The following is a 22658-nucleotide window of genomic DNA, read 5'->3' on the forward strand; positions in this document are numbered from 1 at the left end:
TGCGTCTGGTTTCTTCCCAACCAATCACGAGTCGAGTTCCAAGGGCGCCTCCCTGCCCATTGCGTAATAACCACGGAGTCCGGAAGTCTGGAAAAAAAGGGCTTCTGCCGGAGCCTTCGGGGCTTTCTGGGCGTTCTACAGGCGTGACCCTGGCCAGATGCTGTCCAGGTCGGGCTAGGGAGCATTTTAAACTTTGGAGATCCAATCCCGTCTCACCCCGCCCCCCTCCCCTTTACGTAGGTAAAGAAACGGGAGAAGCGGCTTGCCCTCGGTTCTAAGGACAGGGCAGATCTCCCACCCTTGCCCAGCAGCACTGGAAGTAAGGGTGAGGCTGCTAAGGCACTGGCCTTGGGTGCAGAATTGAAGGGAGCGCCAAAAGCCCCAGTAATCAAGATAGGTAGTATTTTCATGCAACGTTTGGAAAGATCAAAATTAATGCCAAAAATCCACGGTGACCAAAATATGTATTTAAAAGACAGGATCCCTGGTCAAATCTGACCCAATAAACCTAATGCCAGCTTCAGCTTCCTTTTTCCCCAAGGTCCCTCTTTGTCAGACACTTCGTTGGAGAAGCCTTCCCTGATGCATCTTCTCCCAAGCTGGGTTAAGGTCCCGTCTTGCCCAACCCCCGCCCCACCCCCACCCCGCCCAAGACTCTACTTTAGCTCATCGTTACTTATTACACTGCCTTACTGTTTTTTAAATTGTCTTTTTTATTGAAGTATAACAAACAGAAAAGTGCATAAATCATAAGTGTACTGTTTGATGAAACCACAAGATGTAACCATATAAGCACCATCCAGTTCAAGAAATAGGACATGTGCCTCTCCTTGTCACTTCCCCTCCTTCCTATTGAGAAGTGAATGACTGTTCTGCTTTTTAAAAAGTAATTGTATTTTGTGCCTGTCCCACTGGACCAGGAGGAGGCAAACTATGGCTTGCAGGCCAAATCCTGCCCAAGCTGATGGTTTTTACATTCTTAAATGGTTAAAAGAATTGCAAACAATATTTTGTGGCATGTGAAAATTACATAAAGTTCAAAAAAAGTTTTACTGGAACACAGTCATGCTCATTTCTTTACATATTCTCTGTGGCTGTTTTCACACTTTGATGGCATAAAGTGCTTTGAGTAGTTGTGACTGAGGCCACATGGTCCACAAAGCCCAAAATGCTTACTATCTGGCCCTTTACAGAATGTATGTCAATTCCTGCACTAGATGGTAAGCTCCATGAGGTTGGGGCTCAATCTCATTCACTTTTATATCCCCAGAGCTCTGTATAGTGCCTGGCACGTGCAAATGCTCCTGAAGAGTTTGTCTTAGTGATCAAACCATGTGTTATCCTTTCATGGGGAGGAAGAGGAGAGTCAGGATCAGACATCTCTGAAAGCCCTACAGGACTCCCCACCCAGAAACAGTATGTCTGGTGGTCGAGAGCATGGATTCTGGAGTCAGACACACTAGGTTTGAATCCTTCTCCTAACACTTACTAGCGATAGAATATTGAGAAATTTAATTTTTCTAAGCCTTGTCTTCACCATATGAAGGAAAAAATAGTAAAAACGTCTTGTAAACCCTGAAACTAGGTGGCGTACGTAAAATTGTTGGCCATAAGTTCTGAAAATGTTAACTCTCATCACCATTGTCAATATAATCACCTCCCCTATAATTCTGTAAATTAGACCTCAGGTATCTGTACAGTCCTGGGAGGGCTTCATTCACTCCTATCACTTCACCCTTCCATCCCAAGCCCCATGCTTTCCCAGCCCACATCCTTAGAGTAACAGAAAATTGAGCCTCAAAGAAATCGAGTGACTTGTTCCCAGGCACCTGTAGTCCAGCCAGGTCTCGTACCGGGGCCTTCAGCTACTGCCCAGCCCCCACTCAGGCCCAGGTCAATAACAATGAGTCACTGGTTATAGATTAGGATGGTTTTGATCATTGGCCAGGACTCCGCAATGGGACCTTTTCTGACATTGCATTTTTTCATGTGGAGAATAAGCAGTTTGATTAATCACATTCCCAGACCTGAAGACAATTTCTGAGCTGTTAATGCATTTCGAAACAGCAGCAATAACATACAGCAAAGAACAAGGCTGGGGAGTCTGTCAAGGCTTTCTTGTTCCAGGAGGGCTGCTTGGATCCAAAACTCTGCTCTCTTAGTCAGCCTCCCAGCAGGAAACAGATGGCACACTCCAAAGGACTGACTGAAAAGAGTTTAATGAAGGAACTTTGTACAGAGGTGTGGCCAGGATCAAGGGAATGGTGGAGCACCCCCAGGCTAGCAACGGCGGGAAGCCACTACCACCCCAGGTCCTGAAGACGCGAAAGGAGGGAGGAGTTTCAGAAGTGGTGAGAGCCGTAGCTATAGGAAAGGGCACCGGACAGCAGCTGTGGTCTTTGGTAGAGGAAGGCAAGGCGAAGAAGAGTAGGGAATGGATTTGGAGGCGCAGGGTGGGTGCTCCAACAGGACCAGGCTTCGAGGATGCCTTCGCCTGCTGTCTAGCCCCTCCGCCCATCCCATTCAGCCTCCCCACCATCAGGGCCAGCAGGCCCTTTACCTTGTCCAAAGGCTTCACTGAAAAACAAGGCAATTGTGTGCTCTGAACATGACCCGCATGTTCTCAACCTAAGATGGTTTTGCCCCCTAGGGGACAGTTAGTTGGCAATGCCCGGAGACATTTTTGATTGTTACAACTTGGGTTCCTGGCATCCCAGTGGGTAGAAGCTTAGGGATGCTGTTAAACACCCCAGGGTGCCCAGGACAAGCCCCAGTGGCAAAGAATGACCCGGCCACGATGTCAATAGTGCCGACATAAGAAACCCTGCTTTAGACTAACTGCTCTGGTCTCCTGTCATGGGCCTGGCCTACTTCTCTGTTCCTGCCTCAGCCTCCAGCTGGGCCCCATCCTTGCACCCTCTCGCCCAGCCACTAGTTAGGGAGGTTCCCAGTCCTCTCTCAAGGCTGCCCACTTTTGGCTGACCCTCAGTGGTGTCCCAAGCACACTGCTGTCCTCCTCCAGCTGGCATCAGTGATCCCCTGTATCCCTGCCTTCCTCCCTGCACCTGTTCACAGCCAAGCCCAGCTCTTGACTCAAGCCTTTGTAGCTGCACCCTGCCCTCCTTCCCCTCCCCTCTAAGGCTGTCTGTCCTCCAGACCCTGTTCCCATCACCCCCTCCAGCCTCGGCTACCCACCCCCAGTAATTTTTCTCCTCGCAATTGATAGTTCTTCGAGGCCTACCCCTGCTAGACATCATGGAACAAAGCAGACTTTATCTAGAGCTCGCCAAGGTCAAGCTCAAAGCTATTTACACTCTTATCTATGCCCTTATTTCCCCTGGAGTGCCCTCCCCACCAAACACATACACCTTAATTTCACTGATGTTCTCGAGGGTCTTGGTTGCTGCTGAGCCAGTGTCTTGCACAGGCTTCTCCGGCAGAGAAATTAGGAAAGTCTGCCAAAAGTAACCTCTCCCAGGGCACCTGGGTGGCTCAGTCCATTAAGCGTCCGACTTTGGCTCAGGTCATGATCTCACAGTTCATGGGTTCGAACCCTGCATCAGGCTCTGTGCTGACAGCTGAGCCCAGAGCCTGCTTCGGATTCCGTCTCTCTCTCTCTCTCTCTCTCTCTCTCTCTCTGCCCCTCCCCTGCTCATGCTCTGACTCTGTCTCTCAAAAATAAAGAAAAAAAAAATTTTTTTTAATTTTTTAAAAAAGTAACCTCTCCCTGTGGCCCCTGGGGAGAGGGCTCCTTGGGGGACACAGCCTCAAAGAACACAGGAAGAAGCAGTGGGCAGTTGAGCATGGGGTCTCCTGGCGCCCGGGAGGCCCTGAGGGCCTGACCCTTCGCTCTCCTCACCTACTGCCCTGCCCAGGGCCTCTCCTATCCCCATTCCCCATCACCTTCCCTTAGCCCTATCAAGGCTCAGACACAGCAGGGGAGGAATCCAGCTGTTTAGCGCCCTCCCCCACCCCCACCCCAAGATGAAGTGGGCTGAGATCCAGACTGACCAGAATGCCCACCACTGTTATTCCTTTCCCCCAGATATCCCTCCAAACCCAGAAAAGCAAGCAGGTTTCTCCAGAAATCCCAGCCTGAGCTCTCCACCTCACTGCCCCCAGTGCCTCCCCACTCCACCACCAGCAGCCAAGCCACCGCCCTGGGGAAGGGCCCATGCCCTCCTGGACTGAGGGAAGGCCAGCAGAAGCAAGAGAGCTAGGATCAGGCTGGGGGGTGGGGAGGCGGGGCGCAGGGGGCGCCCCCCCCCCTTTTACTGCAATCCCACCAGCTCTGTGATGGGAGGGGTCTGCACCATGAACTCCTCATAGCGACTGAGGAACAGCCGGAAGCGAGCCAGATAGGAGTCCTCGTTGTAAGGCAACCGCTTCTCCTGGAGGAACCGGGACACCACGGGCTTCACCTGCCAGAAGATGGGCAGGAGGAGGGGCCGCTGAGTCAGGACTGTGGGCAGGTCCCTCCCCACGGGGGGCCATGAGGCTTTGGAGGAGATGAGGGGCAGGGACCATTCCTGCCTCTCCCCTCCCAGCAGGCAAGGGAAAAGGGTGAGGGGTTTCTCCCCAACTTCCTTCCCCAGGGCTCCCAACTCCACGACAGTCCTCCTTGGCACAGGGGATAAAAGCTAGAGCTCCCTGGGGTGCCTGGGTGGCTCAGTCAGTTAAGTATCTGACTCTTGATCTTGGCTCAAGTCATGATCTCACGGTTCGTGGGTTCGAGACCCACATCAGGCTCTGCACTGACAGCACCGAGCCTGCGTGGGATTCTCTTTCTTCCTCTCTCTCTGCCCCTCCCTCCCTCACACATACACATTCTCTCTCTCAAAAATAAGCATTAAAAAAAAAAAAAAAAAAAAAAGCAAAAGCTAGAGCTCCCTTTTACCAAGCACGTACTGTGTGCCTAGCATTTCAGATCCATTTCATTTCAATCTTAAAGCCTGCTGCTAGCAAGCCCTGCTTACCCTCATTTTCCAGAGGGGGAAGCTGAGGCTCCGAGACATTCAGTTAACTTGTCCAGAGTCACAGGGCTGGTAAGGAACCCACATGCCTCTGGTCAGAAATGCACTCTGCTGCTCGTACATGGGGCGGTCCTTCCAGGGAACCTCTGCCCAGGCCAGCCTGATCCTCGCCTACCTTCAGGCACATGTTGTCAGAGAGCCGGGGGAAGAGGTGGTGCTCCACGTGACAGCTGACAATGGAGTGGCCGAATGCCCATTCCAGCACAGGCAGTCGGGGCAGGTTCAGCACACCCAGGCTCATCATGTGAATCCTCTGAGGCTTCTTGTCCCGAGAGAACATGGGCAGCCCAATGTGCTGTGACAGACACGTGGGTCATAGCTTCAGGCTGGGCTGGGCAGCCCCGCGCCTCCCCACCCTGCCCCGGACATCCTCACCCACCACGTGGGGACCCAGAGGGTCCTTCTGCCTCCCTCACCCCCACTGTGGCGAGACTCTCCTGTCTGTGCTCTGAGCTCAGTCTCACCCATCTCCGGGTCTCTCCACCTGTACAACAAGGGGCGTGGCCTGGGTACCCCCTTGAACCCCGTGGTACTGACATGCCCACGACTTCCCACTACGCGCTCTCACGCCACTCTGCCTTTATCTCATCCTGGAGAGACCCTTCTCTGCCCTCTTTCCCCCCATCAAAATCCTGCTCAGGGTTCAAGATCAAGTTTGTGCACCCTCTTGTTGTCTCATTCAACAAGTATGGAAATATGCCTCCTCTGCCAGGCTCGTCCTGGGTCTTAAGGATTTGCAAGTGAATGGGCGCTTCCGCTCCAGTAGGACAGGGAGGCAGGACCCACAGCTGTGTCCTAGGAGATGAAGTCGTCACTGGCAGCACAGCAGGTGCTGGAATGGGGAAGGATACTCTGACCTCCAGGCACCTAGTCTTTGTGTCCAGGGAGCAGGGGCGCTTGCCTATGGAAATGGCCCTAGAACTGAGTGCTGAGCCCCAGGCCTCCCCTGAACACCTCCCATCTCCACCCCTCCATCTGTGAAGGCCCTCCTCACTTGGGGTCATCACAGTAAGTGCCCTGAGGGCAGGAGATGGGGTCCTAATCACCTGTGCCCCCACAGGGCCTAATCAAGTGCCCTATGCATAGAACTTTCTCAAATCTTGGGACACCTGGGTGGCTCAGTCAGTTGAGCCCCCTCCGACTTCGGCTCAGGTCATGATCTCATGGTTTGTGAGTTCGAGCCCCACGTCGGGCTCCGTGCTGACAGCTCAGAGCCTGGAGCCTGCTTTGGATTCGCGTCTCCCTCCCTCTCTGCCCCTCCCCCACTCGTGCTCACTCTCTCTCTCTTTCTCTCTCTCTCTCTCTGTGTCTCTCAAAAATGAATAAACATTAGGGGCGCCTGGGTGGCTCAGTTGGTTAAGCGGCCGACTTCGGCTCAGGTCATGATCTTGCGGTCCGTGAGTTCCAGCCCCGCATCGGGCTCTGGGCTGATGGCTCAAAGCCTGGAGCCTGTTTCAGATTCTGTGTCTCCCTCTCTCTGACCCTCCCCCATTCATGCTCTGTCTCTCTCTGTCTCAAAAATAAATAAACATTAAAAAAAAATGAATAAACATTAAAAAAAAATTTTGTTTTAAGTTTCTCAAACCTTCCATCCACGATCCACATGTGAATGGCAGCTGGTGTTGCAGAGAAGCAAACTCTTTACCTGAAATCCAACTTCTCTGTGATGACCCACAGAGAGAGGTTGGGGTGGGAGGTGGGGGGAGTGCATCTCTCTCCCCAGAACACTGAGTCTAGCCTGGGCTCAGGGTCGGGGAGGCCTCACCTGGAAGATGTTGATGTGGAGGTAAGGGTGGGCCAGCAGGGACCTGGTAGTGAACATGCACAGCAGGGCCGAGCCGGGGCTCCCGAAGCCAGACACATTCAGAAGCAGCCAGTAGTGAGCGTAGAGGCCCAGGGAAATCAGGCCCAGCGTCCGCACAGCCGACCTGAGCTCCACCTTTCTCAGCCGCTCTGCCAGAGGGAGCAAGAAAGCGAGTGTGGGGGTGGGGGGGAGGAAAAGCCTTCCCCCCGCCCCCCCCCCGGCCCAATGGTGCTAACTAGGGCGTTAACTAGGGCGACCGTTCATCCACACAGCCCTGAAAAGTAGGTTCACCCATTTTATGGATAAGGAAACAGCATTAAGCAACTTGGCCAAGCCCACTCTGCTGGTAGGTGGTAAGAGCCATCCACGGCTGGGACCCGGGTCCGGCTGCCCTCCAGCCCCTCCTTCCACCACACAATACTGCTCTCATGATATTACAGTCCACAACCCGTAAGAGAGCGCAAGGCCTTTGCAAAGTATTTTTACATCTAGGACCTCATGATGCTTTCATACCGCCCTTGAGGACCAAGTAAGAACCTGAGGCTCAGACTGGTTAAGTTACCTGCCTGTGGTCATCAGCCAGTAAGTGGCACAGCCAGACTTGGCCCGGGGGCCGAGGCTCCTTCCACCCTGCCTGGCTGTCTCAGAAAGTTTCTGGTCTCAACTTGGGGCTCTCAGCTTCCTCTACAAGCAGCCTCCAGGAAGCCAGGAGGGGGGAGTAAGGGAAGTGGGGCCCTGGCATACTCACCAACAGCCACCAATGGGGTGAGGACGGGGATCAAGAGAGGAGCAAGGAACATGTACACGTAGCGGTTGAGGCAAGGCAGCCTCCACGTGCTCGAGTCCCCAAGGCCCAACACATTGGTGTAACCATGGTGCATCTTGACGTGTCCATACTTGCCATACTCTGCAGAGAAGGACGAGCACACCTAGAGGAGGGAGCCAGGGAGGGCACCGGGGGCCGTGTCAGGCACAGTCAGGCAAAGTGGGACCTCAAGGACACCCACCGTCCCCGGATGCTGCCTTTCCAGGACCTTCCTGCCTCACACCCCGGCTAATCAGACCATCTACTCAGGTTCCGCGACCACAGAGTAGCAGCAAGTCAAAAGAACAGCGTCCGCTAGGGGTGGCGATGCTAAGCGTTTGGAGGTGAGACGCCAACCGCCACGATTGCCACTCTGTCACTGGCCACCCGAGCAAGCCTGCAAGCCTGACAGGGCTCTCAGGGGACTGGGCGCACTGCGGGAAAAGCTCCGGGCACCCAGCTGCAATTATTTTGTTCGTGTTTGTCTTGGAAACATCTGTATTTCCATAACGCTGCTTTGCATTCGGAGCCCAGAGCGGCAAGGGGAGGGGCGCAAGAGTGGCCTGGCCATGAGGGTGGCGCCCAGGGTGAGGAGCCCGGGTGGGGGGCTGAGTGTGAACCTCTCCCCAGGGGTGACTCCTCTGGCATGCACCCTCACCCTCGTGGGATTCTTCGTAGCTGCCCAGGAGAAGCAGAGGCTCTGGGACCCCAAGAAGGGCAATCATTCTGAATGCAAAAGAGGCAATAAGGAGTTTCTTATGCAGATATATGCAAATGAAAACGCAGATAACAGCTTCCTCCAGTATTTCATCCAGACCAGAAGATCTTGTTAATTTTATCCAAGATCGCTGCCTGCCTGTTTCCGGAAGGACTTGAAGACTCTTCCAGCGCCAGTCACCACTGTGAGCCTCGAAAAGACAGCTGAACACCCTTCCCTGAGTGCCCAGCGTGCTGCACTTTACAAATGTGATTTGCTCATCTCCCAAGCCTAGTGAGTCAGCGGCGTTATTATTCACAGTTGACAGAAGCAGAAACTGAGGCAGAGAGAGGCCACGTGACCACCCCAGGTGACTAACCCCAGGCCACTTGGCTAGGAAGGTGGCAGAGGTAGGATCTGAACCCAGAATCCACCCAAGATAAGCCGTAAGGCCCTGGAGATGAGCCGCTAACTCCAAGAGAGCAGGAACCCAGGCTCTGGGCCCCAGGCAGCAGAGGCAAAGCCAGGAGAAGACATATAAGGAATGACACTGTCTTCACACTCTGTTTGCAGCAACCTTCTCCCTCGGAATGAAACGGCACTGAAATACAGCCGGAAGGTCTAGCTAAAGGATGCTGGGGCGGGGCAGGGGGGAGAGGGACAGTTAGGGAGGTCACAACTGCGGTTTTACAACAGACACGTCAACCCCGTATTGCAGAGGCCCCTCTGGAGACAGAGGATGGGGTCCAGCACAGCCCTGCTAGGAGTCCATGACAGCAGCAGGAGGAGGTAATCTGCCTAGGAATGAGTCCTGCTGTCTGTTTCTATAAACTCGCAGAGGGACGAGGTTGGGCCAGGCTGCAGGGGGCGGGCAGGTCACGTGTCAGCTGAAGTGACATCTCTTGCAGGCCTGCTGGTCTCCAGAGCACGCACCCATCGGGGCCACGTGGTTGGTTCGGGTTCCAGGCAGAAGCTTTCAGCAGCGGGCACACAGGGCTGTGGCTGGGGTCTGCCGGGACATCCTCAGGGGCCAGCCTGCCTCTGTCCAGGGTTTCCAGGTGTGTGTTTTGATCCTCAAGGCTCTCTCCCATGTAACTGGAACCAGCAACTGGTTTTGTTTTTGTTATATTTTACAGAGAGTGGGTGAGAGCGGCAGAGGGGAAGACAGAGAGAGACAGAGAGAGAATCCCAAGCTGGCTCCATGCTCAGAGCAGGGCCGGATGCAGGGCTCAATCCCACGACCCTGGGACCATGACCTGAGCAGAAATCAAGAGTCGGACGCTCAACCGACTGAGCCATCCAGGTGCCCCAAGAAGCAACTGTTTTTAATTGCTGCTTCTGTGCACCTCTCCTTCAAGGGCCAACCACACCTGTACTGCGCTGGGACGAAGTTGCCTTTCCTTTCCAGCACGGGCTCCGCATCTCCACGCACACTGGCGGCTCACCGCACTCTGACTAGTGATGTCACAAACGACCTGGCGCCTGAGCAGGGCTGAGCATGGTAAGAACTGGGCCCTCAGGGACCCCGTCGGGTCCTCAGTCAGCTTCTCAGCCACGTGGCCAGACCCCAGGAAGCTAAGAGCTGAGCTACATGTGACTCAGTGCACCCTTCCAGAGTCTGTACATGGTTGGCCTTTTTATATGAATAAGAACAGGTTTGCAGCTATTTCTATAACACTGGAATCCTCACTCCCTTCTGGATGTTCCTCCCATAGAGGAAAGGAGGGGGTGGCTTTGGGCTGGAAGAGAAGACTGCACACCCTGCCACGTGTCTCCTGCGCATGTACGCCCATCATACAGAAGGCAGGGGAGATGGTCAAATGCCGCAGAGGCAGCTGGGAAATGCACTGTCTGCTGTGAAGGACTGGGCAGAGGTCTCACCCAAGAGGATTCCACTTGCAGACCCAGGGAGAATTCCAGAAGCCTCAAGGCTTGATGATGTCTCTCCTCCTCCTCCTCCTCCTCCTCCTCCTCCTCTCCCCCCTTCTTCTTCTTCTTCTTCTTCTTCTTCTTCTTCTTCTTAGTAATCTCTACATCCAAAGTGGGGCTCAAATTCATGATCCCAAGATCAAGAGTCACATGCTCCACTCACTGAACCAGCGGGGTCCCCAACGCTGGTGTTAACCTCTTAATGTCACCATGCAGTCAGTCCCTCCAGAAGACTTAAGGGCTCCAATCTCTTAGCAGCACTCAGGCTCTACAAGTGGCCACAGTGTGCATGGGCAGGTACCAGTGAAAGTCCTCTTGCCACCTGCCCTCTGCTAAGTATCAGGGACCCCAAGTCTCCCATCATTCACTTCTTCCTTCACTCAGCTGTTTGCTCTCTCAAGCATCCTCCGCTCTCCGCCGGTGGCCAAAGGTAATTAACAGCTAAGCTGGTAGTTTGAAAACAATTATTTTTTGAATAGGAACTATGCTTACATAATTCTGAATTCAAAAAGTGGGCAGTGACAAGTCGTCTTTCCTTTTTTTCTTTAAAAAAATGTTTAGTATTTATTTTTGGGAGAGAGAGAGAGCGTGCGCTCAAGCATGAGTGGGGGAGGGGGAGAGAGAGGGAGAGACACTGAATCCAAAGCAGGCTCCAGCCTCCGAGCTGTCAGCACAGAGCCTGATGCGGGGTCTGAACCCACGAACCATGAGATCATGTCCTGAGCCGAAGTCAAGCACTTAACTGACTGAGCCACCCAGGCGTCCCTCTTTTTTTTTTTTTTAACATTTATTTATTTTTGAGAGACACCATGTGAGCAGGGGCAGGGCAGAGAGAGAGGGAGACACAGAATCTGAAGCAGGCTCCAGGCTCCAAGCTGTCAGCACAGAGCCTGATGCAGGGCTCAAGCCCACAAACCACGAGATCATGACTTGAGCCGAATACACCATTTGGGATATACTTCTACAAAAACTGGTTTTTTTTTACCTGAAACTCGAATTTCTCTGGGAGTCCTGTATTTTTTTTTTTTTTTTTTTTTTTTTTGCTACATCTGAAAGCCCTACTCGGTGAGGATACAAGTTTCTGAGTCTGAGTCCTCAGGTACCGGGCAGGACCCAGGTGAACATGGCCACCTCTCAGCACTTCTGGATAAGAGAGGGGGCAGCAGTGAGGGCCAAAGCAAGAGGAGACCCTGGGAACCTTGTCTTGATGGGAGCTGGCTGGATGTGGTCAGCCCTGAGCCATCAAGCAGCCATGATGGGATTCTCTCCCCTTTAAGGCCTTGTCCCCAGAAACTCCCCAGCTCCTCTGCTGAGCACACAGTCCTCCTTACTCCTTCTCTCCAGAGTCCAGATTTCTGTGGGTCCCTCATGTACCATGCTGTTGCCCGTATCCCTGCCTTTACATGTACATCTGCTCCGTCTGGGGCTGGGACTGGCAGCGCTGTCCTGGCAGTTCCTCGTCTGGACACGTTCCCCAGGAGTTCTCGGCCCTGGCACCACCGACATTTGGGACAGGGTCATTGTTGTGAGGCCTGTCCTATGCACTGAAGGCTGTTTACAGCATCCAGCCTCGACCCACCAGATGCCAGTAACACACGTGCGAGTGCACACGCACGCACACACACACAAGCACACACACACGCACGCACACCAGTCACAACAGCCAAAGATGTCTGCAGACATTGCCTAGTGCCCCTGCTGTGCTCTCTCTGTGCTCACGGCCTGCACATCACCTGCTTGATGTCCCTGTCACATTCTGCCTGCCCTGGTCCCGGCTGAGCAGCCTTGGCCAAGTGACTGAACCCCCCAGGTCAGTGTTTCCTCATGTACGAAGTGAGGGTAGTAAGAGCGTCCCACTCATAGGGAGGCATGATTACCAAAGAAGATAATTGGGGGCACCTGGGTGGCTCAGTTGGTTGAGCATCTGACTTCAGCTCGGGTCACGATCTCACAGTTCGTGAGTTCGAGCCCCACATCAGGCTCCATGCTGACAGCTCAGAGCCTGGAGCCTGCTTCAGCTTCTGTGTCTGCCTCTCTGTCTCCACCCCTTCCCCACTTGTGGTGTCTCTCTCTCTCTCTCTCTCTCTCTCTCTCTCTCTTTTTCTCAAAAATAAATTTTAAAAACGTAAGAAAATAAAAATTTTTTTAAAAAGAAGATAATTCATGTAAAGTACACAGTAAGCACCCAGGAAGAATCGGCCAATATAATCAGGATTTTTATTGCTTCCCCACTTGACTCTGAGCCCTTGGAGAACTAGAGCGGGTCTCGCTTGCCATTGTGTCCCCAGCACGCAGAGGAGGGCTTGGACAAGCTCAGTGACGTGGAGGGCGCTGCTCAGCCATCACTGCTCAGCCTGGACCAGCACTGTCTCAGCCCCCCAAGCTCCTCCCTCAACCTGTGAATCCTGTTTGGGCTGGGCAGCCACTGCTGGACTCACAGCAAGCCTGCCCTGTTCTCTCCGAGCCTCTCCCTCAAGGCTGCAACCCTTGGACTCAGGCTGCCATCCACAGATGACTGCCTGGACCACCTAGCCCTGCTCCGGGGTCCTCTGCCACTGAGAGGCCATATGCACGCCCACCACGGTCGCCACCACTAAGAGCCAAGCTGTACAGACCCACAGAAATAGGAGTTCCCAGAGTCCTCGGGCTTATCCTTGAGGAAATCACACCAAAGCTGGGGGGGGTGGGGAGGGAGGCTGCCGGAAAGTCCATTTTGCAGATCTACACATGATAAAATAAATGGCAGGTACACACATACACACACACACACACACACACACACACACACAGTGCCTATGTCAATTTCCTGTACACACACACACACACACACACAGCCTATGTCAATTTCCTGTACACACACACACACACACACACACAGTACCTATGTCAATTTCCTATACGCACACACATGCACACACACACACACACACACACATAGTACCTATGTCAATTTCCTGTACACACACGCACACACACACACAGTGCCTATGTCAATTTCCTATACGCACACACATGCACACACACACACACACACATAGTACCTATGTCAATTTCCTGTACATACACGCACACACACACACAGTACCTATGTCAATTTCCTGTATACACACACACACACACACACACACACAGTGCTTATGTCAATTTCCTGTACACACACACACAAACACACACACACACACACACACACACAGTGTCTATGTCAATTTCCTAGTTTGGCTATTGAAAGACACATATAAATGTAACTATTGGGGGAAGCTGACTAAAGTGGACACTGGACCTCTCTGTCCTATATTTGCAACGGGCCTGTGAATCTATAATTATTTCAAAACGAAAGTTTTTTTTTTTACAAAAGTATATTTTGTACTACAGATCTGGTTTTGCCCTCTAAATTTTTTAAAAATTTAAAAATCACAGTTGGGCATGCTCAGACTAACACGCCTCAGGGTTTGAGTACAGATAGAGGAAAGGGCAGAGACACAGACCAGGAGATAATGGCCACACCACAGAACTTGAGAGTATTCAAGAATCATGACCAGGCTGGGGCTTCTGAGCTCTGTTTCCACCACTACATTGGACTCAAAGGAAGGGGATGGCATCCCCCTGTGTGACACCCCTCCCCCAGGGCAGAGCCAGTGCCCCCATGTTCTCCTTGGACCAGCTGTGGCCCCACTCCCAAAGCACAAAGCCAACTTTAGAAGGAGAGCTTGAAGTTGGGACACACTAAAGAGCTTAGTAACTGGTACAGCCTGTTCCCTCCCACTCGGGGAGCATCTTGATTGTGAGTGCAATACAGGGAAGTCCTTAAGGCCTCTGATTTCAGGAGTTAATCCTTCCCAAGCTCCGGGATTTAAGCCAATAATGGCCCTGCCCACTCCACCCTGTCCCTCCCTTCCCGAGGTCTGGTCCAGGCACATGACCTCAGACAGGGAAAGGCAGGTGCTCCTGCAGGGAAGCCATCAGTGCTCCGAGGAGTGGGTCAAAGGCTCACAAGCAGGAGGAATGGAACTTTCTCATGTAGACCAGAGTGCGTCTTCAGAGGGAAGTTCACTCTAGTGTGGGCAGGTGTGTGTGACTGGGGATACTTCAAAGAAACAATAACTGGAGTGTCACTGCCCTGTCCCTCCTGCCTGCCACCCTCCCCCGCCCCGCTCCAGATCCAAGAGGCCAGAGAGGGCCAGGTCTTTGTCCCACCCTGAGCTCGAGTCAGCAGACCTTGGGACAACACTGGAAAAAGCCAGGTGCCCAGGGACACCAATGATACTTGCTAACGCCTAGGGCTACAGACTAGAGGACTGGATCATTCTATAGTGATGGTGGCTCCTGAGGGTCAAGGTTTGGGCAGAGCACAGGCAGCCAACAAGAGAAGGATCAAAGAGAGAAGACAACAGGACGTGGCAAAAGTGGAGTGTTGGAAGTCCAGGAGGGTCCTGGGCAGCGGGAACTTGTCCTTTGTGCAACACAGAGAATAGGTGCCGCAGCAAACAGAGCCCTTCACACACACACACACACACACACACACACACACACACACACTCACACACTCACATACACACTCAAGTCTGTCCAGCTTTGCACAATGCATCAACCTTTCTGTTAAAAACAAACAGCACTAACAAACAACAACCAAAACTGCTAACTCTCTCCTTGCAGTTTACAGCACGTTCTCTCCAGAGAGAAAGCAAGGCCAACACTTGGTGAGCATCCAAGAGTCGGCCCAGGCCCTAAATCAAGATCTAGGTGGTCTCACTTAATCCTCAGCATGACTTCGTGGGGCCAGTAATGCTCTCATCCTGTTTATTAGGTTAGGAAGCCAACACTGAATTAAAGACCTTGCCCAAGGTCAGGCAGCCAGCGAGGCTGGGCATGTGGCTTCAAAGGCTGTGCCCAGACACTGTCCCCTGCCTGGCCACCAAGACCAGCACCCTCCCCGAGGACTGCACTTGCCCCACTAAAGCCAGCGGTACAGGGAGACTGAGCCGTGCCCTGCCCCACACTGGAAACCAGATCTTCCCCAGAGAGTAGCCAGAACCACACTGTGCGGGGCAGAAAGCAGGGCCATTCCCACACAGGTGAGCTAGTACCCGAGTACTGAGCTGACACGTCCCGCAGCAGTCACAACACTGACATGACAGCCAGGCCTCCCCCACCATAAGGGGGTCACAGGCCTCTAGGCTATGACTGTCCACTAGCTGGCTTTTCCCTAGACTTTGTTGCCGCATCACCTGTAGGGATAATCATCAATAAACATTAATGAAACACCAAGAACCCAGCCCTGTGCCAAGAGCCGAAGATACAAAGAGACAAAGATGAGGCCACTGCCCTGGGGCTCGTGGGGACAAGACAGCGTGCAGCTGCAAAGCCACATGGGTCCCCAGGGCAGGTCACATGCTGTGATTCCATGCAAGCTCTTCAGCTGGGGAAACTGGGGAGGCTTCTCAGTGGAGGTGTCCTCAGCTCACTGTCTTTGCCTGGCACCCACGATGGCTACTGTGCTCCCAGAGTCTAGGCCAGGGAGTTCTCAGACTTGGGTGGGTATCAGATTCACCTGGGGACCTTGGTAAATAAAGTGGCCAGGCCTCTCTCCTCCAAGAAACCTGGGCTTCCAGACCATTCAGCTGCACGCTGAAGTTTGACAAGGTCACCTCTGTATAGGTAAGTCCCCTGTCATAACTTGTCCAAACTCCACACCTCCTCATCCCCAGCTGCTCCCAGGCTCCTGGCACTCAGGACAGCTTTGAAAAGTCCACATGGAACTAATCCTACCTGTCGTGTCCCCAGTTTCTCCCCTGCTCGTGATTACAAACTGGGGCGGGCTGAGGGAGGCACCTGACCCTGGCTCCAGGCCTCAGAGTCTGTCTAGCACCAGTGCCCAGGGATTTCTGGGAAGGGAAGTATCTTGAAATGGACCCTAATTGGGGCGCCTCGGGTGGCTCAGTGAGTTAAGCGTCTGACTCTTGATTTAGGCTCAGATCATGATCTCACGGTTCATGAGTTCAAGCCCCACATCAGCGCAGAGCCTGCTTGAGATTCTCTGTCTCCCTCTCTCTCTGCTCCTCCACCACTCATGTGTGCACTCTCACATGAGAGAGACAGACAGAGAGAGAGAGAGAGAGAGAGAACAAGCGAGGGAGGGGCAGAGGGAGAGGGAGACACAGAATCTGAAGCAGGCTCCAGGTGCTGAGCTGTCAGCACAGACTCCAACGTGGGGCTCAAACTCTTGAACTGTGAGATCATGACCCGAGCCGAAGTCCAAAACTTAACCGAGACACCCAGGTGCCCCAATAAACATTTTTTCTAAATGGACCCCAAGGATCAGGAACCTGTAGGTTCCTCTTATTCTTAGCACTTTAGAAATGAGTGCAGGAGGGGAGGAGAAGAAAGGGAGAATGGAGAATGCTAGATAAGAAATGTATAACTTCACTGGGGTGCCTGGGTGGCTCAGTCAGTTGAGCAGCTGACTTCGGCTCAGGTCATGATCTCCCGGCCCGTGATTTCGAGCCCTGCATTGGGCTCTGTGCTGACGGCTCGGAGCCTGGAGCCTGCTTCGGATTCTGTGTCACCCTCTCTCTCTGCCCCTCCTCTGCTCACACTCTGTCTCTCTCTCTCTCTCTCTCTTTCTCAAAAATAAATAAACATTAAAAAAACATTTAAAAAAAGAAATGTATCACTTCATAAAATGTCATTTGTGTGTCTGTAGGTGTGTATAGTTCTATAAACCTTTGTAAAGTTACATAAAGTTAATAATTGAGTTAGTTGGTCATGGTAACGAGTGGCAGAAAAGGACCGTTTCTGGTGTCAGCTTTCATATTTGTTCCTAAGGGACCTGGATGCCCTGGTAAGAGAAGGAAGTTCTATCGCCACTTGGTCCGGTGCCACAGAGAGGCAAGCGGGTGCCCCCAGGAGAAACAGGGATGCCCGGGCTGGCACAGGTACACACAGGTGCATTCCTCATGCAGCTCTCAGGAGGGGCCCGGCAGTGTAAGCGGCCTCTCAAGGGCTTGGGGACAAGCACACACACATAGACTTGCGAAGCTGTAGAGCACGCTGTGTGTTCAGACACGCATACCAACGGCTGTAGTGGCCCCTCCACATGGGCACACAGCCGAACACCCCCACGAATGCTGCGGCAGAACAGTGAGGTGGCCCCCACAGGAAGTACCAGCAGCCACGCCCACCCCTCCCAGGCTCACCTCCACAAAGAAAAGCTCCCAGATCCTGCTCCAGCGTTTTGACTCGGTGAGGGCACCGTGTGTGGCCAGGTGGCTGCCCTTAACCGTGAGCGTGTAGTGGCACACACCCAGGATGATGATGCCCAGTGCAAGGACGAGGACGTTCTCAGAGCGCAGGCTTAAGAACCCTGTATAGAGGAAGGAGAGTGGGGAGAGGGGGAGAGGGGGCAGACAGGGCCTTTCTCCAGCTCCTGGAGATCTGGGTCCAAACACCCGGGTCCCCACCGCTGGAGACCAGGCCAAAGTGGGCCCAGGGCCAGGGGCGGGGTGGGGGTGGGGGGCTGCCACAGGCCGCGGTGGGACAGGTCCCGGCCAGGAGAGGTCCAGGGGAAACCCCATCCCTGGTGTTCCCCCCATAGAACATACTCCCCTCCCCCAGTCCCTCTCCTCCCTCTCAACCTTCCCCTACACCGCCCTTCATGCCATCAGGCCTTCTCCCTCCTCCAGCGCCCCATTCTCTGGGGACACAGGGCAGGTCACTGCAATCAGACTTTCGGATCTGGGGTGTACCCCTCCTTCCGGGGTCCCGGGCACGGGCCATGTCCCCCACGCCCCAGTCCCCAGCCTCTCCCCCACCCTACCCCGCACCCCCTTCCCCAGCCGCAGCGCCGCCCTCTGTCCCCCTGTCCGGTGCTCCTCACCGGCCGGCACCGAGAGGAGGCTGAGCGCGAGGATGGCGCAGTCCACACCGTGGCGCTCCCACCAAGAGCTCGTCCTCACCACGTCCTGAACCAGCGTCTCCAGCTCACCCAGCAGCGCCTCGCCCCCGCCGTGGCCCCGGGGAGCGCCGGGTGCCGGCTCCATGAGGGGCCGCCAGGACATCCCAGGAGGACTCGGGACGGTCTGCGGCGCCCTGAGAGGCGCCTAGTGCGGGCGGGGACGGGCAGGGGCGGAGTCACGCGCTGGCTGGGGACACCCGCCCTCCGAGTCACGGTGCGTGCGGGGCACCCGAGCGCCTCCTGCCGCTCGCGGCGTTGGGCGGGGGGGGGGAAACCGGGAGCGACCCGGCCCGGCCCCCGGGGGCGCCCTTGGGGCGGGAGGGAACAGAAAAGCCGCAGGAGGAGCGGGCAGGTCCGTGCGGGTAGGGAGGCCACCCTGGATGGAGAATCAGCCCGGGCTAGAGGGAACTCGGGCGGAGAGTGCCGCGGAGACCCCCATGGAGAGGCCCCCACCCCACCCTCCAGACCCTTCTCGGACCCGCCTGACCTCAGATCCCTTCCTCGCGTTCTCCCGCCCCCGCAGCCTCTGGAGTTTGCTGTAGCATTTTTATCTCCTAGCCTGTGTATTTTTCTCAGTAGCACTTTGCAGACGCTCCCACGTGTGACCCGGGCACGTCTGTCTCCACCAACAGACTGGACGCTGGGTGCCGGCGGGGCGTTACCTTGACGCTTTTGCTCAGGCCTTATCTTTGGTAGCTAGAACAGTGCTTGGCACATAAACATTTTTGAATTCGTGGGGCAGAAAGTTCAAGAACTCACTCCAGACAGATGGGGAGTGCGGGTCCCTCTGGTCCCAGCCTTTAGCAATGGTGACCCATGGAGAATTGGCTCTCCAGCCCAGCGATTTTTGGAATGAGAAGCTCCAAAAAGAAGAACCATAGAGAAGGGGATAACCATAGAGAAAACACACCCAGAGGTCACCCAGAGTGGGGTTCTGCAGTTCCAGTCGCTCAAGGGCACCCACGGTCATGGCAAACAGCACCCACCCCCCTGCCTTGGGAGCAACACCATCCTGGCCCCTTTCCATCAGTGTAGCCCCAACCCGGAGCTGCTGGAAGGTCTCCCGTCACAAACCACTGTGCTCTACAGACTCCCTTGTCTGCGTCTGAGGGTCTATTCTCTTTTTTCCTTGGTTTTTGCATTCGCCTTGGTTTCACATTGAAGTCCCTTTCTTTTTTTTTTTTTTTTTTAATGTTGATTTATTTTTGAGAAAGAGAGACACACACACAGAACAGGGGAGGGGCAGAGAGAGACACAGAATCCAAAGCAGGCTCCAGGCTCTGAGCTGTCAGCACAGAGCCCCATGCAGGGCTCGAACCCACAAACCACGAGATCATGACCTGAGCGGAAGTTAGACGCTTCACCCACTGAGCCACCCAGTCGCCCCTGAAGTCCTTTTCTAAAGGAGGTCTGGCACAGCAAGGGCTGCATTTGCAGAGGGGACCTTTGGGAAGGAGGAAGAAAAGCACGAGGAGAAGGAGGTGGAGAAAAGAAATGGAGGAGAGCTTTGTGAGGAGGTTAGGGACACTGATGACTGATTCCTCTGTCTACCGCGGCATCTTCAGTCATGAATTCTTATGAGCCAATCCCTCCAATCCTGTATAAAAGGGTAAGACTTCTTTATCAGGTCAGTATTCTAAGGGGCTTACAACCTAATAGACCAATTCTCACCTCACACACGTGCGCGTCCACACACACACCCACATCTGGCTCCTTATAGTTTCACCACTGGTTTCCATACCCTTATTAGGTTTTGTGTTTTTCCCACAACCCCACAGGGTGGCATCATCCCCATCTGATCCACAGAGGCACAGAGAGATGAACAGATCTGCCCAACACCCACCCCAAAGTTACTAAATGGCAGAACAAGAACTCAAATCCAAATCTGTCTACTCCAAACTCAATTATCGTTTGTTTCTATCGATCCTTTTTCTTTTAATTTTTTAAAAGTTTATTGACTTTGGGAGCCCCTGGGTGGCTCAGCTGGTTAAGTGTCCGACTTCGGCCTAGGTCATGATCTCACCATTCCCAATTTTGAGCCCCCTCTGGGGCTCTGTGCTGACAGCTCAGAGCCTGGAGCCTGTTTTGAATTCTGTGTCTCCCTCTCTCTCTCTCTGTCTCTCTCTCTCTCTCTGCCCCTCCCCCATTCACACTGTCTCTCTCTCTCTCTCTCAAAAATAAACATTAAAATTTTTTTTTTGAGTTTACTTATTTGAGAGAGAGAGAGAGAGCGCACGCACACACACACACACACACACACACACAGGCATACACATGAGCGGGGGAGGGGCAGAGAGAGAGAGGGAGACAGAGAATCCCCATGGGTGGGCTGGGCTGGCAGCCTCCCTGGAGAGAGACAGACTTCATTTAGAATAGACTTAAACCCGCGTGAGAAGGAAGAGAACAAGATATTCTGGGTCTTCAAGATGTGGAGCAGGAGTGGGGCTTGGGAGACTGTGAGGAGAGGCAGGAGAGAAAGGCTGGGGGGCCAGGAGCCGGAAGTAAAGACAATGGCAGGCTGAGAAGTCTGGGCTCCCATCCTGCAGACTTGGGGGAGCCCTAGCAGCCTTTAGAGCAGGGGAGCACCTTGTGTGATGTGTTCAGGAAGGGCCACCCTGCACAATGGAGCAGCCACTGAGTGCAAGAGACTAGTTTGGAGACTGTTTCAGTACCCTAAAACAAGAGGGTACTGAGGGTGTAGGTGGCAGGGGAGGGACGCTGCAGGACGGGAAGAGGGCGAAATCAAAATCAGGAGGCGTTGGACGCACGACCAGTGAGCACGTGAAAAGATGCTTCACATCTTTAGCCTTTAGGGAAATGCAGATTTCACCCCCCCCCCTCAATGAGGTAGCCCTTCCGACCCACTGTACTGGCTAAAATTAAGCAGCCAGGAGACACTAAATGTGGGCAACGGGGTGTGGAGAAACTGACCTCTCATTCGTGGCTGACGGGAGCACAAGGTGGTTCCACCCCTTTGGAAAACACTTTGGCACCTTCGTGTGAGGGTAACTACAGGCTTACCCTGTGACCCAGCCATTCAGCTCCGAGGTATTCAACCAACAGAAATAAAAACATGTGTCCCCATAAAAACCTGTGTCTCGCTGATCGTAGCAGCGTTGTTCACGACGGCCAAACTGGAAACAGCCTGAATGTCCGCCAACAGAAGAATGGATGAGCAAACGGATACATTCACGCGGCACGTATAAAGGAGGTTCCGGCAACAGAGCAGACGAGCGGTAGAGATGAGCTGAAGCGATCCCACGGGCCAAATGCTGAGGGCACGAAGCCAGACACAAGCAAGTAGTCGCTCTGTGATTCCATATATAGGAAGTTCGACAACAGCAGGACTAGTATATGGTGATAGAAATCAAATCAGTAGTTGCCCAGGGAGGGGTGGGTGGGGAACAGTAATTGCAAAGGGACACTACGAAGCTTTCCGGGGGGGATGGGAGCGGTCTGTGTCTTGATTGTGCACACGTTTGTCTAAAGTCGTGGGCCGACACACTTGAAATGGGTGCATTTTATTATAGTTAACGATACCTCAATAAAGTTGATTAAAGCAAAAACAGGGGCGCCTGGGTGGCACAGTCGGTTAAGCGTCCGACTTCGACTCAGGTCACGATCTCGCGGTCCGTGAGTTCGAGCCCCGCGTCGGGCTCTGGGCTGATGGCTCAGAGCCTGGAGCCTGTTTCCGATTCTGTGTCTCCCTCTCTCTCTGCCCCTCCCCCGTTCATGCTCTGTCTCTCTCTGTCCCAAAAATAAATAAACGTTGAAAAAAAAATTAAAAAAAAAATAAAATAAAAATAAAGCAAAAACAAAACAGGAAGGCAGATTCTCTCTTTAAATGGAAAGAGCTTTATTAGAGTTGAACACAGGCATGCCCTGGGTATATACTCAGCAGAAATGCAAAGAAATATACAAAAATGTTCGTAGCCACAATACTCAAAATAGGCACACACAAAAAAGCGTTGGGGGAGGGGAACAACTCAGGTATCCCCCAACAGTAGAATGATAAATAAAATGTGAAATGTGGATGCCAGGGTGTGTTAGCCCAAGCCTAATGTTGAGTAAACCGAGCCAGACACAACAGAGCACAGACTTCGTTTGACTCTATTCCTACAAAATTCAAAAACAGGCTTAGGATGGCCATTACTGATAGAGGTAATCGCAGAAGGGGGTACATAGGGGTTTCTGGGGGCTGCTAAGTGTTTCTGTTTCTTGATCTGGGTGTTACTTACCCTTTGTAAAAATTCATCATGCTACTATTATGTGGGCATTTTTCTCTATGTATGTTCTGTTTTATAAATTTTTAATGTTTATTTATTTTTGAGAGAGAGAGAGATCGCACGAGCAGGGGAGGGGCGGAGAGAGGAGATACAGAATCTGAAGCAGGCTCTAGGCTCTGAGCTATCAGCACAGAGCCCAACGTGGGGCTCAAA

General features: G+C 53.3%; 1 protein-coding gene across 2 annotated transcripts; it reads right to left on the reverse strand.

The window, feature by feature from the left end:
• Window positions 1-2200: 2200 nt before the first annotated feature.
• Window positions 2201-18392, reverse strand: FADS6 (fatty acid desaturase 6). 2 transcript variants are annotated; one of them, XM_045490857.1, is made up of 6 exons: window positions 18142-18392; window positions 17462-17628; window positions 7586-7766; window positions 6799-6986; window positions 5149-5328; window positions 2201-4421 (listed from the first exon to the last, which is right to left on the reverse strand). In XM_045490857.1, exons 1-6 carry the CDS (start codon window positions 18320-18322, stop codon window positions 4272-4274), a joined length of 1047 nt encoding a protein of 348 aa, XP_045346813.1. In that variant the 5' UTR covers window positions 18323-18392; the 3' UTR covers window positions 2201-4271. The 2 variants fall into 2 exon arrangements, with proteins under 2 accessions (XP_045346813.1, XP_045346814.1); XM_045490858.1 differs by lacking the exon at window positions 2201-4421 and adding an exon at window positions 4981-5042.
• Between the last annotated feature and the right edge of the window lie 4266 nt (window positions 18393-22658).

The sequence above is a fragment of the Leopardus geoffroyi genome, chromosome E1, assembly GCF_018350155.1.
Source record: "Leopardus geoffroyi isolate Oge1 chromosome E1, O.geoffroyi_Oge1_pat1.0, whole genome shotgun sequence".
Taxonomy (NCBI): domain Eukaryota; kingdom Metazoa; phylum Chordata; class Mammalia; order Carnivora; family Felidae; genus Leopardus; species Leopardus geoffroyi.

Excerpts from the sequence above, each read along its gene's own strand:
- FADS6 (XM_045490857.1), bottom strand. The coding sequence starts at position 18,322 with ATGTCCTGGCGGCCCCTCATGGAGCCGGCACCCGGCGCTCCCCGGGGC. Across the intron at positions 6,987-7,585 it reads CACCCCATTGGTGGCTGTTG|AGCGGCTGAGAAAGGTGGAG; the intron begins GTGAGTATGCCA and ends TCCCTCTGGCAG. Across the intron at positions 4,422-5,148 it reads CTGACAACATGTGCCTGAAG|GTGAAGCCCGTGGTGTCCCG; the intron begins GTAGGCGAGGAT and ends ATCTTCTGGCAG.